Here is a 15,266-nt window from a genome sequence, read left to right on the forward strand (position 1 = left end):
AAGATTAGTGACTTTCTGAATTTTTTTGTATGTTTATTGGCCATTAGCCTGTCTTCTTTTGAAAAATTATTTTCATGTCTGCTGCACAGTTTATAAAGACTTGCTAGATTTTTCCGCTCCTGATGTGCTTGAGTACTTTGTAGATTTTGGTATTTAGCCCTTTAACATATATACAGCATGCAATTATTTTTTCCAATTCTCTAGGTTGTCTATTTTCTCTATTGACTGTTTCCTTGGCTGTGTAGAAGCCTTTTAGTTTAATCACTTCTCATTTATTTATTTTTACCATTACTGTGATTGCCTCTGGGATCTTCTTCATAAGTTATTTTCTTTGGCTAATATCTAGAAGATATTTTCTGACATTTTATAGTAAAATTCTTATGGTGTCTTGTCTTAGATTTAACTCTGTTATCTATCTTGAATTAATATTAGTAAGAGGTGACAGATACGGATCCTGATTCAATTGTCTTTATGTGGCTATCCAACTTTCCCCGCACAATTTCTACAAAAAGAGCTGCCCTCCAGGAAGTACTCTGAAAAGTGTTACACATGGCTCAGCACAATAGAAACACACCAATGTAATTTAATCCAGAAGCTAAAAGTCAAAGGCCAGATACAACAATGTCTCAAGAAAGAAAATAAAGCAACAAAGTTTGACTAAACAGGTTGAACAGAAATCTGCCCCACTTATCAAGTTTTTCAATAAATGTGAATGAGGAGAACTGCACACTAAGGAGATATAGGCTGGCCAAATGGATAAATACACACAAACCAAGTATCTTTTGCCATCAGGAAATACATCCAACACACAGATTTGCATTCAGACTGAAAGTGAAGGAATGGGAAATCATATTCATGCAAGCAGAAGCCTAAAAAAAGCTGAATAGCCATTCTGATTTCAGATAACTCAGGCATCAAATCCAAACAAGTAATGAAAGACAAAGATGGTAATTATATAATGGTTAGGGGTTCAAGTCAAAAAGAATATATAACAATTCCAAATATTTATGCACCTAAATAAGGAGGATGCATATTAATAAACCAAATTCTACTTGCTCTAAACAAAATGGTGAACACTAGCACCCTAATAGCTAGAGACTTCAACACCCCTGTAACAGAAGAGGACATATCTCAGAAACAGAAAATGAACAAAGAAAGACACAATGGACTTAAACAGAATGCTAAAACAAATGGGCCTGACAGACAGTTACAGAACATTCTACACAGAATCCATTGAATATAAATTTTTCTCCTGAACTCAATGAACAAGCTGTATGATTGGCCATATCCTATTCCACAAAACATACCTCAAGAAATTTTAAAAAGTTACAAATATACCACCAATCTTCTCAGAAAAGAGTGGAATAAAATTAGGAATAATGTCTAATAGAAACACTCATATCTAAACAAAATTAAGGAAATTAAACCACATACCGGTGAAGGATAATTCGCTTAAAGAGGAAATCAATAAGGACATGAGAAGATTCTTTAAACTAAATGATAAAGGAGACACAAGTTATCAAAATCTGTGGGACACAGCTAAAGCAGTTCTGAGAGGAAAATGTATAGCCATGAATGTATACATCCAAAATACAGAAAGATCACAAATCAACAATCTCATTAATCACCTCAAACCACTCAAAAAGGATGAGAAAACCAACCCAGAACCCAACAGAAGAATAGAAATAACCAAGATCAGAGCTGACTAAATGAAATCAATAAAAAGATTGCTGAAAGATTAATGATATTAAAGATTGATTAAATTAAAAACTAATTATTTGAAATGATAAACACAATTGACATGCCTCTTGCTAGATTAAGCAGAATCAGAAAAGAAAGGACTCTAATAAACTCAGTCAGGAACTACAAAGGTGAAATTACAACTGATACCATGGAAACACAAAATGTCATCTCTGAATAGTATAAAAACCTCTAAGCACATAAACTCGAAAGTGTAAAGAAAATGCACAAATTCTTAGAAACACACATACTCCCTAAGCTCAATCAGGAAGTAACAGAACTCCTCAACAGGCCAATATATAAAGTAATGATATTATGGCAGCAATAAAAAATGTTCCCCTCCCAAAAGAGAACAAGTGTGTTTCACACCTGGATTTTACCATACTTACCAAAAAGAACTGGTACCTATCCTGCAGAAAGTACTCAACAACACTGAGGAGATAGGCGTAATCCCCAACACATTTTATGAAACCAACATCACACTGATACCAAAGACAGGAAAAGACTTAACAAAAAAGAAAGCTACAGACCAATAACCTTTATGAATATGCATGCAAATATTCTCAATAGAATTCTAGCAAACTGAACCGAAGTGCTAATCAAAAATAATCCATCATGATCAAGCAGTATTCATCCCAGAGATCAAAGGATGGTTAAGCATACACAAATCAATAAAGACAATTCATAACATACATAGAACTGAAAAAAAAAAACATATGATCCTATCAATACACACAGAAAAAGCTTTGACAAAATTAAGCACACTTTTATGATAGTATGCTTCACAAAATAGGCATAAATGGAACTTACTTCAAAATTATAAAAGCCATGAGCTACAAACCCACAACCAACATTAAACTGGAAAAAATTGAAAGAAATCTCACTTAGAACTGGCTTCTAAGACAGGGTTTCTCTCTATCACCATCTTTATTTAACATACTGCTGGAAGTCCTAGCCAGAGCAATCACACAAGAGAAGGAAATCAAGGGCATCCAAATGTGCACAGAAGACGTGAAAGTCTCACTTTTTTCAGATGATATCTTACATTTAGAAAACCCCACAAATTCTGCCAAGACACTACTGGAATTGATCAACATATTCAGCAAAATCTCAATTACAAAATCAATGTACACAAATCAGTAGCATTGACATACACCAACAAAAGTCAATCTGAGAACCAATTCAAAGGCCAATCACAATAGCAAAAGTAAATTAAAGTAGCTAGGAATACATTTAAATAATAATGTGAAGGACCTGTACAGGGAGAATTAGAAAACACTAAGATAATAGCAGAGGATACAAACAGATGGAACATGATACTGAGCTCATGTATTAGCATAATCAATATCATTAAAATTCTATACTGCACAAAGTCATCTACACATTCAGTACAATTCCTATTAAAATATCAATATTATTTTTCACAGTCAGTCCTAGAAAAAATAATTCTATACTTTGTATGTAAAAAGAGAAAATGCCCTATAGCTGTAGTAAAACTAAGCAAAAAGAACAAATTGGGAGGCATTATTCACCAGACTTAAAGCTATACTACAAGGCTATTGTAACCACAACATCATGGTACTAGAACAAGAATAGAGACATAGACAAAGGGAATAGAACTGAGAGCCCAACATAAAGCCAATCTAATATAACATCTAATTTTTGACAAAGCAGGCAAAAATATACACTGGGGAAATAAATCCCCAGTCAATAAATGGTGCTGAGAAAATTGAATAGCCACATGGAGAAGACTGAAACAGGATCTGCTCCTCTGACCTCTCACAAAAATCAAATCACAATGGACAGCAGACTTAAACCTAAGGCATGAAACCATACCAATTCTAGAAGAAAATGTTGATAAAACTCTTATAGACATCAGCCTAGGCAACAAATTTAGAGTGATAACCCAAAAAGCAAACACAGTATCAACAAAAATAAATAAATGGGACCTAATAAAATTATAAAGCTTCTGCACACCGAAGGAAACTATCACTAGAATGAATAGACAACCCACACAATGGGAGAAAATATTTGCATGCTATACCACTGACAAAGGGCTAATAATTATAATCCATATAGTAATAGAATCAAACAGCACATTAATAAGTGGGAAAAGGACATGAACAGAAAATTTTCAAAACAAGATAAACTAATGGCCAAGAAACATATAAAAAATGCTCAACATCGCTAATCATTAGGAAAATGCAAGTCAAAATTATAATATATCGCTTCACTCCATTGAGAATGGCTTTTATCAAAATATGTGCACCATCTGGGGGATGTTCACCTTGGAAACTCACACTTGTGGGGGGAGGGGAGGACTTAAAATTTTGTACCCCCATAATACTCCGAAATAAAAAAAAAAAATGTTTCCAAACAACAAATGTTGGCATGGATGCAGAGAGATAGGAACACTTATACACTTGAGACATCTGTGGTTCTTTCCATCTTTTGGAAGTTCTCAGATGTGGGTGTCTTGTGGATGCTGACATAAAGATGCGAGGGTTCTGTCACAAAGCACATGGTTCACTAAGGTCGCTGCATCTCCAGGAGTCTTGTCCCAGGTGCAGCTGCAGGAATCATGCACTGGACTGGTGATTCCCTCACAGACTTTCACTCCCCTGTTGGTCTCTGGTTTTTGGTGGAGCTGGATTCAGCAGGCCCCTGGGAAGGGCTGTGATGGATGGGGCACGGCAGTAGTACAGGTGACAGGACCTCTTATCCATCCTTCAAGAGTGAGTCACTGTCTCTGAAAACACATCCAAGACCCAGATCTCCCTTCAGCTGAGCTTTCTGCCTATGAAGGACACGGCCTGGTATTACTGTATGAGAGACACAGTGAGTGTACATCAGTGTGAGCCCAGACCCAGGCCTCCCCTCAGTGGTCCACAGGACCATAGGGGTGGTCACACACACTAGAGAGACTCAGGATCTCCAGGGAGTCCAAAGGACCACCCAGTCCAGGCCCATGCCCCCAAAGAATATTCAGAGTGGTAACAGAGGAGTTTCCTCACAGGCACAGAATTTTCCTTTTTCAAAAGAGAAATACAAAATGAGAATTCAACAAGCACTGCAGATGTTTGTATGGACATCATATTCTATGGGAACATTTGCCTATCTCAATAAGGCAGAGACACATTTGAAGAGGGCATTTCTAGGGTTCTATTGATCTTAACATTGAGAGAACAGAGAGGTGACACACATACCCAAGAATAAGTCTCCCTCATCAGGGCAGAGACAAGGCCTGGTCTGTGTGTGTGATTGGGAAGCCTTGGGTCAGAGACTGTGGCTGGCCGTGGATCCAAGATCATCCAAAATCCACAAGTAAATGTGAAGAATGGTGGGCATTCACTGAAATGATGTAAATATTGAACCAATTTTTATTTTATAGACTTTGAAACAAGAAACAAACTTATCCAAACCACGATTTCCTAAGCCAGGTGATGAAAGATGTGAGTTACTCCAGAACACAATGTGCTTGTTATGCTGCATGAGATCAGAAGGGAAGGAAGTTCATTGAGACCTGCGCCCTGAGTCTGGTGCAGATGGACTCTCTGGAGGAAAGTCATTTGCAGAGTATTAACAGGATAAGAGAAATCTGCCTCTTCCAGGATGCTCGTTTCCTCCTGTATCTCCCATGAGAGAAAATAATCAATAAGGTCAGAGAGTAAGGGGAATAGTCCAGGTCACTATTCCCAGAAAAGGGAGTAGAGCACAGGTTCAAATGACCTCTATTACTGGGGGCTCCTGGTGAAGGTCAAAGCCCAGGGGCAGAGGATGACTGAGTCATTAAGGTGTAGTCATAACAATATCTACCCTTCCCTTCCCAACGCTTCCTCATCCCACCAGCATGATGAGAGTGGTTGGAAGCTCCGTGTGTGATGACAGAGTCTATCTGAGCAGGAAAACTTAGGGAAACCCAGTCACACAGGGGGATAAAACCAACGTCACTAGATGAACCTGGACCCTCTGACAGCTACATGCTCAGCACCCCCCCATCATCCGCCTCAGAGTCACTTCTTTCTCAGCCTTTGTGGTATTTGCAAATTTTCTCTTCTCCTCATGGTAATATTCAACATATGCTTGTGTATCACTTGGGTTCATCAAGGATCAGAACCAGGGGGACTCAGGTCTCTCCTGCAACGAGCTGGGTTTGGGCAATTTCAGGGGTGACTAAGAAGTGCCTCTGTCCCTGTGTCAGATGCAGGGCCTGTGAGCCACTGGGCAGGAGGTCAGGAAGGAGAGATAACCAGCAGGCTGTCACATGAGGATGGACAATGCCACCTTCCTTTTGGTGAGGAGGGACTGCAGTGGAAGTCTGGCCTCCCTCACAGGGCAGAAACAACACTCACCAGGCTGCTGCCCCACCCAGAAGCTGACCTGGCTGAGCAGCACCTGAGCTGGCTAACAACTCCTCTTCTCAATTATCAGGACCTAACTTCCCTCAATTGTGGCTTCTCATGGGACCCCCCCCCAGTCCCTTGCTCACAGCCCTGCTAGTCTCCATAGTGTCCTGGGCAGCAGTTAACTGAGGATACCCAGCGTCCCTACATTTACATGGCCTCTGTGGCTAGCACAAGTGAGTTCTTGGGAACAGCTTCTGTTTGGGGCCAGACATAGCCCACTCCTCTGGGAAAGACACACTTGGAAGTCACATTGCATAGGACCTTGCTATGGGATGAAGTATCTGGGACCTTGGTGAAATTATCTGAGTCTTCCTCAGGCCACCTGCTCAGCCCAGGGGAGACACATGGGTCCATGGGCAGCATCCTCTGAAGCCTGGACCAGGAGGCAGACGTGTCTCCTCAACTGTGCTTTTGAAGTACACCTCTTAAGTTCCCGAGACTCGAGAAGTGAAAACACTAGTCAGTCACCCCGTGGAGTCCACCCGCCCAGGTGGGAGAGTAACAAGATTCCACAATAGATGCCCAATGGGAGAAGGGGTGGATGGGACCGCTCTCAGACTGTGGTTCTCAGGGACTCTGACCCACCCACCTGTCCCTCCCAGGTACCCTGTTCCAATATCAGCTCCTACTTCTGATCCTCAAGAACACCTTGTCCAGGTCTCCAGGATCCAGCCCTCATTCTCCTGGCTGTGTCTCTGAGAGGGGGACCTGCTGTTCTGCAGGGCCAGTGCGGTCCTCCCCACAGTCCAGACACCTCGGCGATGGCTCCACTGACTGCACATGGCTTGCCCAGGTGTGAACTGCGGTGCTAAACTTGAACCCTACTCAGGGTCATCTGCAGGGCCCCCTTGCTGGCAGAACAGACAAACTCACAGCGTGGGCAGGTCCCTTTCTCTAGTTATGAGGTTTTTGCTGTTGTCTGTATGACAAGGGCACATACCCAGGCCCAGGGTCAGTGTGCCACATGCAGGGAAGAAGGGAAGTGTCCCTCCCATAGCTGTGAACTCTTGCCACAGTGTGTGTGTGTGTGTGTGTGTGTGTGTGTGTGTGTGTGTGTGTGAGTGTGCTGCAGGATTAGCAGTGTGGTGGGTTCTGGGCCATCACCATTAGCTGTGTGTTAACATGTTCTCTGATATGACATTTAACCAAGGGAACTTAAATGAGATATGAGCGCCTCCAAAGCCCCTGAAGGTTTTGGACCCCTGTGTGTGTGACCGTACTAGGGCATGTGGAGCTCCTGGGAAGGGGCTCCCTGATGGTTTCATAGAATCTTTGCTGGGGGCCTCCCTGCAGTTCCCTGGGTTTAGAAAGTCCAGTTCATGGTTTACAGTGAAAAGCACATGCTGTCTGTGAAGGAGCATGTGATCCAGGGCACAACCAGCTCACACTGGGCTGGGACACAAGGAGGAAGATGTTCTGAGAGCCCAGAGGGAACCTCCCCTGCAGGTAGGGCTCGGCTTCAGGGGACGTGCAGGAACACCAGCACAGGCTGCCGCCCAGCAGGAGATGCACAGGAGGCTGGGATGGGGTTGCTCTTGGGGACTGGGTATTCCTTTTGTGAAAATGTGTAATAATAATTTTATATGATATGTTGACATTTGTATGAATATCCTACTCAGCTGTGAGTGTTGATGTAACACAGCACTTTAATGAAAGCCACATTTACAAAGGGTCTCTAGCCCTCCTACATGTGTTAAGAGTAAGCAGCTGGAGGCAAGGGAAGCTTTTTACATATAACTGGGTAGAATATTTCAAGAATTTCACTGATCCAAAGAAAAAGATATTCCTGTGTCAAAGCCCCTAGATGGTGCTGGATCTGTCCATGCAATTCACATGTGGGTTCACAGTGAATAACCTGTATTTGGGGCTTGTTTTTCAGTGGGAGGACCTCTGTGCACATACAGTTCAAGGGGGTTGCAGGAATCCCTGTCCTCAGCATCTCCCTGTTGTTGCATGGTCCACATATCCTCATGTTTCTCTTTCTTATGCTGGGGCAGGTCTAGGGCTATGAAATGCCCTGCCTCATGAATATGCAAACTACCTGAGGTCTGCTGAGCTAAATACAGCTATGCCTGTGTCCTGAGAGCATCACCCCACAGCCACGTCCCCCCACTGGAGAAGCCCCTGAGAGCTCAGCTCCTCATCATGGACTGGAACTGGAGCATCCTTTTCCTGGTGGCAGCAGCTACATGTGAGGGGCTCCCCAGGCCCAGGGTGAGGAAGGGACTGGAGCCAGCCAAGGTGGGTTTACCCACTCCTGTCTTCCCTGCACAGGTGCCCACTCCGAGGTCCAGCTGGTGCAGTCTGGGGCTGAGGTGAAGCCACCTGGGGCCTCCGTGAAGGTGTCCTGCAAGGCTTCCGGATACACCTTCACCAGCTACTATATGCACTGGGTGAGACAGGCCCCTGGACAAGGGCTGGAGTGGATGGGACTAATCAACCCTAACAATGGAGGAACAAACTATGCACAGAAGTTCCAGGGCCGAGTCACCATGACCAGGGATACATCCACGAGCACAGCCTACATGGAGCTGAGCAGTCTGAGACCCGAGGACACGGCTGTGTATTACTGTGCAAAAGACACAGTGTGACAACCCACATCCTGAGGGGGTCAGAAACCCTGAGGGAGATGCAGCTGTGCTGCTGATGAGAAAATGATGAGGATTGTTAGGTTTAAATGTTTTACAATATGGGTTAATTGCTTGAGGAAAAGGAATATTTGACACATGTATACATTCTAATTATATTGTAAAGGTTTCATTCGGTTGTCACTGTATCAACAGAATTTAGAGAATGACAGAAGACTCCAGTTAATAAAGCTAGTACAAGCATTTCTACTGAGTTATTATTGTGAACATAAGTTTTAATATCAGTTGGATAAATAAACTGAAGTAAGAATCCTCAGGTACATGGTACATGCCTTTTAATACATAATAAATGGCCAAAATGTCTCCCAAAATGTCTTTCTTAATTACTTTAAATGAAATTTATTTTACGGTAGTTTTAAGTTCATGGTAACTTTGAGAGAAGGTACAAAGTTCTCATTTACACCTGGCCTGCACAGCCACAAACTTCCCCACTGTCAACATACTGCAACAGATTCATAAATAGATTATAATGGAGGTACATTGACACGCCATAATTACACCAAATCTACAGTTTACATTGGGTTTCACCCTTGGTGTTGTCCCTTCTGTGGATTCTGACTAATTTATACTGATATATATTTGTTATTCTGGTGCTGTAATTTTTCAACTCATCTGTGTAAATTCCAAGGAAGGCAAACAATGGTGCCTAGGAAAAGAGGCCGCTCTAGGGAGGGTAGAAGAGGTTCAGCAGCTCAGGAAGCTGAGCCTGCCATGCTGAAGACATGCAGTGCATCCTACACAGCATGCTGTGCTGGCCTGTGCCCTACTCAGAGGTGAAGGACCCTTTCGTGTCCTCTGCAGAGCAGAGAGAGCCCAGGAGCCATCACTGCCTACTGCCCTACTGCGTTGTTGTCCCCCGCAGGGGAGCCACTCATGACTACCTGCCCCATCCTAGGCCACACTGAGAAGGGCAGGGCAACAACTCTCTCCCCCAACAAAGTGGCATCAGGGGATTGATGGCAGGAAGGTATTGAGATTAGGAATTATGAGACAGTTGAGGGACGACAATTCGGTTGACTGCTCTGAGGTATTGAGCACATTGAAGTGTAGGTGTGAGACCTTCCTTTGCTTTTGGCTTTAAGTAATTTCAGGCAGCTGGGGAGTGGGTTGCTTTCATCAATTAAAGTGTATTGGAACTTTAATAAGTTTTATCCAAACTTTTATTTTTTATTTATTTATTTTTTGAGACAGAGTCTCACTCTGTTGCCCTGGCTAGAGTGAGTGCCATGGCGTCAGCCTAGCTCACAGCAACCTCAAACTCCTGGGCTCAAGCAATCCTCCTGCCTCAGCCTCCGAGTAGCTGGGACTACAGGCATGCACCACCATGCCTGGCTAATTTTTTCTGTATGTATTACTTGGCCAATTAATTTCTTCCTATTTATAGTAGAGACTGGGTCTCGCTCTTGCTCAGGCTGGTTTCGAACTCCTGACCTTGAGCAATCCGCCTGCCTCGGCCTCCCAGAGTGCTAGGATTACAGGCATGAGCCACCGCGCCTGGCCTAAGTTTTATCCAAACTTTTATATCATGTCTATGGATATTTTAGCTTATTGAATAGAAAATATATTATATAAAGATATTTTCTGGGTTTATTCATAAAATATGATAGAAAAGTCAATGGTATAAACCAGATAGACACATTTGATTAAGAATACAGAAATATATGCTGTGAATGTAACATTATAATCACTTTGGTAAAGTCTCTTTAACTTGAAAGTGCATCATTTAAAAGTAGCAAGGAATATTATTCGTCTTAGCCTCATGTATAACAATGAATAGCTGAGCGTTAGGGAAAATCTCCCTGTCCTAAGGTGTTACCTCCAAGGTTCAGCTGCAGGAGTCAGGCTCAGGGCTGATGAAGCCATCACACAGACTCTCCCTCACCTGTGTCATCTCTGGAGTTTTCTCCACAGCTGTGGTTACCGCTAGAGCTGTACCTGCCAGCCCTGAGAAAAGGGATGAGACTGGATCAGGAGCATATGTTATGAAAGGAGCACAAATTACAATGTGTCCCTCAAGAGCTCATTTGCCATGTGCCAGTCAATGTGCCAAACTGGTTGTTCCTGCAGCTGAGCTCTGTGAGCACAAAGGACAAGACCAGGATTCACTGTGGGAGACATAATGAGAGGACATCAGTGAGCCCAGTCACAGAGCTCCCTGCAAGGACTCTTGTGGCTGCCAGGGGGCGACCGGAACCCACTGAGCACACAGCCAGCCCAGGGCAGGTGCAGGTGGAGAGTAAGGGCTGGTTTCCTGTTTGGATTGTGGCTTCCTCTGCATAAAACGGTCTCCTCTGGGAAACTTCTCTGAAATCATGATTCTGTGATTACCTCTGCAGTCTAAGTATTAGAAGCCTTGGTGTAATAAGAGAGAATCATTCTCAGCTGCACAGAGGGTGGATTATGGCTACAGTTCTCTCCTGACCCTAAATGTAAATTAATTGTCAACACTGCTGAATAGTCCATAACTCTATGAACATGCTCTGTTGGACTCAGCAATGCAGCACAGCGTACAGCAGGGTAAGGTGCCTGGGGGACATACGGGGCAGAGGGATTCAGCATCCCAAGCAAGGGAAGGATGGCCCTGTGGGTTCAGTGTCACAGCACCAGGCTCACGGCACTGGCTGCAGTTGGCACCAGGTGAATGCAAAGACACCCCATCACCACTTTGAGTGATTTTGAGTCTGATGAGGCTACACTCACACCTGGTGAATACAGAAACTTTCTTGCCTCCACTGTTTCAGTACCAGGTGGAAGCAGGACGGGCCTCTCAAAAGGGGGCAGAATGGCTTGATAGAGCAGGAAAGGAGAGGTGCTCAGTGTTTTCATAATGCACCAGTGGTGGGGGCCGAGTGTGGGTTTCCTCTCACAGTAAGGAACTCGTGAGGTTGGAGCTTCCCCCTGGGATCATGAGGGAGAACCTATGGTTATTTACTGTACCTCCACTGCAGGGAAAAGGAGAAGGGAGATGAACCTTCAGTGGTAAGTTGTCAAACATCAAAAAGTCTATCTATTCTACTGAATAATTATATCCAATAAAGTGGACAAACTGTTAAAGGTCCAGTAGGTGTTGGCAACAAGTGAGTCTATAGAATATGAAAATGTAACTGATGATAGCAACAGTAGTGGTGATGACACACTGCACAGGAATTTTAGTCCGATATTGTGGATGGAATCTGTCCAATGTGTAAGACCATCAGCTTCTTCTGAAAGTCTTAGGGCAGCTGTCTCCATCCACAACTCAAAGAATCCCAGGATTCACGACCACCCTCATTTCCACAGTCTACACTGGATGAGCTTCCCAGTGCGTATGACTCTGAGTTGATTGTGTCGTTGTGACACATGAATCCAAGGGTTGAGCCACTGGAGGTTCACTGCCATACTTGCTCAAAGTACCATTAAGATTGGTTCCTGTGTGGATAAAGAGTGGGTTCACACCCTCTTTGGTGGTCTTTACAACAGACACAAGGCAGTGTCTGGCAGTCTTAGGAAGAAAGTAAATGAAATGAAAATGAAAAAGTAAATGATAATAGATGTAGAGAAATTTCAGCCTCGATCAGTGGACCACAGGAATAAGTTTAATACCTTATACTTTTAGCATTTTGACATGCATGCAATAGGGGAAAGGCTAGTGTTGTCACTGAGGGAATGGACTATAATGCCATAAGTGGTGACATTTGACCAAGGGAATTCAAGATGGCCTTTATGTTTTTTTAATTTTAAATCAAGGATGCCATTTTTCCACATTTCCAGAAGAGTTGATAGGATTGACAATATGTTGCATGATTCCTGGTAACATGTCGCACAGTTACTATTGTGGATAGATATAATGTACATGCATCCCACTTTTGATATTAAAGTTGGTTTCCTACATACTGGACAGAAAGTTCAGCATCTTTTGTATCCACTGAGAGAACATAGCCTTTTGCCATGAAATCACTTTAATACCTCAAGTATCTCTACGGACAATAAGTAAAACATATTAAATAGCATGGAAGAATCCCCATCAAGGGGGACCTGGATACTGGGTTTATACTGGTCATGTCTCACCTGTTTTGGTTTTCTCAGGGTTTTGTTGTTGAGTGGTTAAAATTGACCAAGAAATAACATCAGCTTCCTTTTAGGATATTTCCTCACAAGTGTTGATTTAAGATGTTAACAAACTTGCATGCTCCACATAGAGCAGTTTAATAGTTAAATGTAATTAATATTCATATATTATACACTATCACATAATTCTCAGCTGTTCTGAGAACACAGATCACTTGAATAAAACAGATACTGGAAAAGGTCAATTTTTAAAAATGTAAAACTAGGCACTAAACATTGCTATGTTTTAACTACTAGTTTCAGTCCCTCTGGAGAATATCATTTGCAGGTTTAGATAAGATAATTTGCTGTGATAAGACAGCCTGTATTGAATAATGATTTACTACAGTATTTTCCTTAGTTTCCATCTTATCTCTTTTTGCATGGACTTCAATCTTAATATTAAGTCTCTGGAAAGTATAAGTGCATCCAAAAGTTTGTTCTTTCCCACCTACAGTGTATAAGTGGTTCTTTTTTTTTTTTTCTCTTGTCCCCTCTAAATTATTATATGTGGCTGTTTTCCCAGAATCTAAAGACAACTGACTGTAACTGATTAAATAACTGAATAACTGAATAAATAACTGACTAATGGCTACAACTTGATGAAACACGAATTCTGGATGTTGGGATCTCCAGATTTCAGTAATTTGAAAGTTTCTTTCTCTCTTTTTTTTTCCCATCAATTTTCACATTGACACATCCAGAAAGCCAACTTCATTCTTGTGTTGACACACGATGTAGGAACAAAAAGAAAATATAAAAAATGAGCCTTAGTTTGTCAGCAGTCAGGTATAAGAAAAAAAAGTTTAAAAACATTTATCATTCTGCTTCAAAATATTAGTAAAATTAGTGACAAAAACAGATGAGGGGATCTAAATCAAGATGGCGGATGAGAAACACCACCAGACAGAGTGTCTCTGTTGAAAATACAGATTCTAGCAGAAATTAAAAGAAAGAAGCAAGAAGACAAGCATACATCGGATGAAGGTCGGAAGGAGGGGTACCTGAGACCATGGGAGACTCCATGGGAGGAGGTTGCGGAGGAGAACTGGAAGCAGAGACCTCCGGAGCACCCTGGAGACCAGTGGCAAGGGTAGGTAGAGCAATTAACTCTCTCCTCCCTTGTATCTTGGACAGCTGGTGGGCACCCCAGCGGGTGGAAAGATCTGTGGACACCAGCCCAGAGATGGCCACTGCCAGTGAGTGGTAAGCCTGTAGCAGACATGGCACCAGGCTCCCAACTCCCACAGAGCATTTCCCTGTGCACAGACCCGAGCAGCCTGGCAGGCACCATATTGCCTCATTCTCCCCTCCCCTGACACTTTCCGCAGCTGCCAAGAGAGACAGTATAGCCACCAGCTGGAGGCACCTCCAGGGAATGGGACCTTCCCGTTTGGGGCCCTACAGCTGACTGAGGGAAACTCAGGCGGTGAGCTCCCAACCCGCCAGCCGTCCCAGGAGCTGCTGGCCTAGTGATACCAGGAAAACAGGGAAGACCCTGAGGCTGAGAGACATAGATTCAGCTTGGGCTCCCCATGAGTGAATTGGGACCGGCACTCCTCTCTGGTGGGGATATAGTTTGAACTCTGAGGCCCAGAGGTCAGACCTGCAGACCAGATCCCATGCACCCAAGTCTTGCATTGCTTGGGAAAAAGAAGGGATATACGGGAACAGCCTACTGAGGTGTATGTGCCTTCACAGGCAGATGAGCATCCTAGAGGGCAACCCTCCTCCCAAAAGGAGGCCGTGCACTCAGCCCAGGTGGTGTTCCTGTGCAGGGAACCTCCTAGCCAGCATCACAGCCAGGGGAGGCCTGGTGGTGTGTGGTCTGGCCTGGTGGCAGAGACCCAGGAGTAGCCTCGGAGTTGGGGAGGGTGGAAAGAAGTGAGGCCTGCTCCAGACTTTGGGTCTCAGACAGCCCCACCCCAACACACAGACTCTCTGACTAAGCGGGGCCATTCCAGCCCCTCCTTGGCAGCTTTTTATGGAAGCAGAAAACAGAGCTTTGACCCCTGCTAACAGCATTGGTGGTGCCTGAGGGCAGGCTTACCCAATCCAGCTCCGCCCAGACTATCTCCTAGACCAGCCCTAACTCAGAGGGAGAAAAGGACACTTGTAAGTCCCAGGGCCCCACCAACTACCTGAGGCACTAGAGTGCCTCTCCAGAGGAACAAGAGCTGGTCACAGGTCACAAAAAAAAAACAAAAAAAAAACCTCCAAAGCTGGTTTCTCTAACCATGTGCCACCTACTGACAAGGAGGACACCCTGCACACCCTCTTCATGGCACCTACTGACTCATTATACAGGGAGTAATTGAATCTCACCCACAGATACCACCTCCGGCTCAGAAACTTAACAAGGCGTGTGAATACCGAAATAAAAACC

General features: G+C 43.5%; 1 gene segment (V, D, J or C); it reads left to right on the forward strand.

Moving 5' to 3' along the window:
* The first annotated feature begins 8,258 nt into the window (after positions 1 to 8,258).
* Positions 8,259 to 8,737, forward strand: LOC142871417 (immunoglobulin heavy variable 1-2-like). The segment is given in 2 exon segments: positions 8,259 to 8,337; positions 8,421 to 8,737. Coding segments are annotated over 2 exon segments (363 nt in total).
* The last annotated feature ends 6,529 nt before the right edge of the window (positions 8,738 to 15,266 follow it).

This window comes from Microcebus murinus, chromosome 6, assembly GCF_040939455.1.
Source record: "Microcebus murinus isolate Inina chromosome 6, M.murinus_Inina_mat1.0, whole genome shotgun sequence".
NCBI classification, from domain to species: domain Eukaryota; kingdom Metazoa; phylum Chordata; class Mammalia; order Primates; family Cheirogaleidae; genus Microcebus; species Microcebus murinus.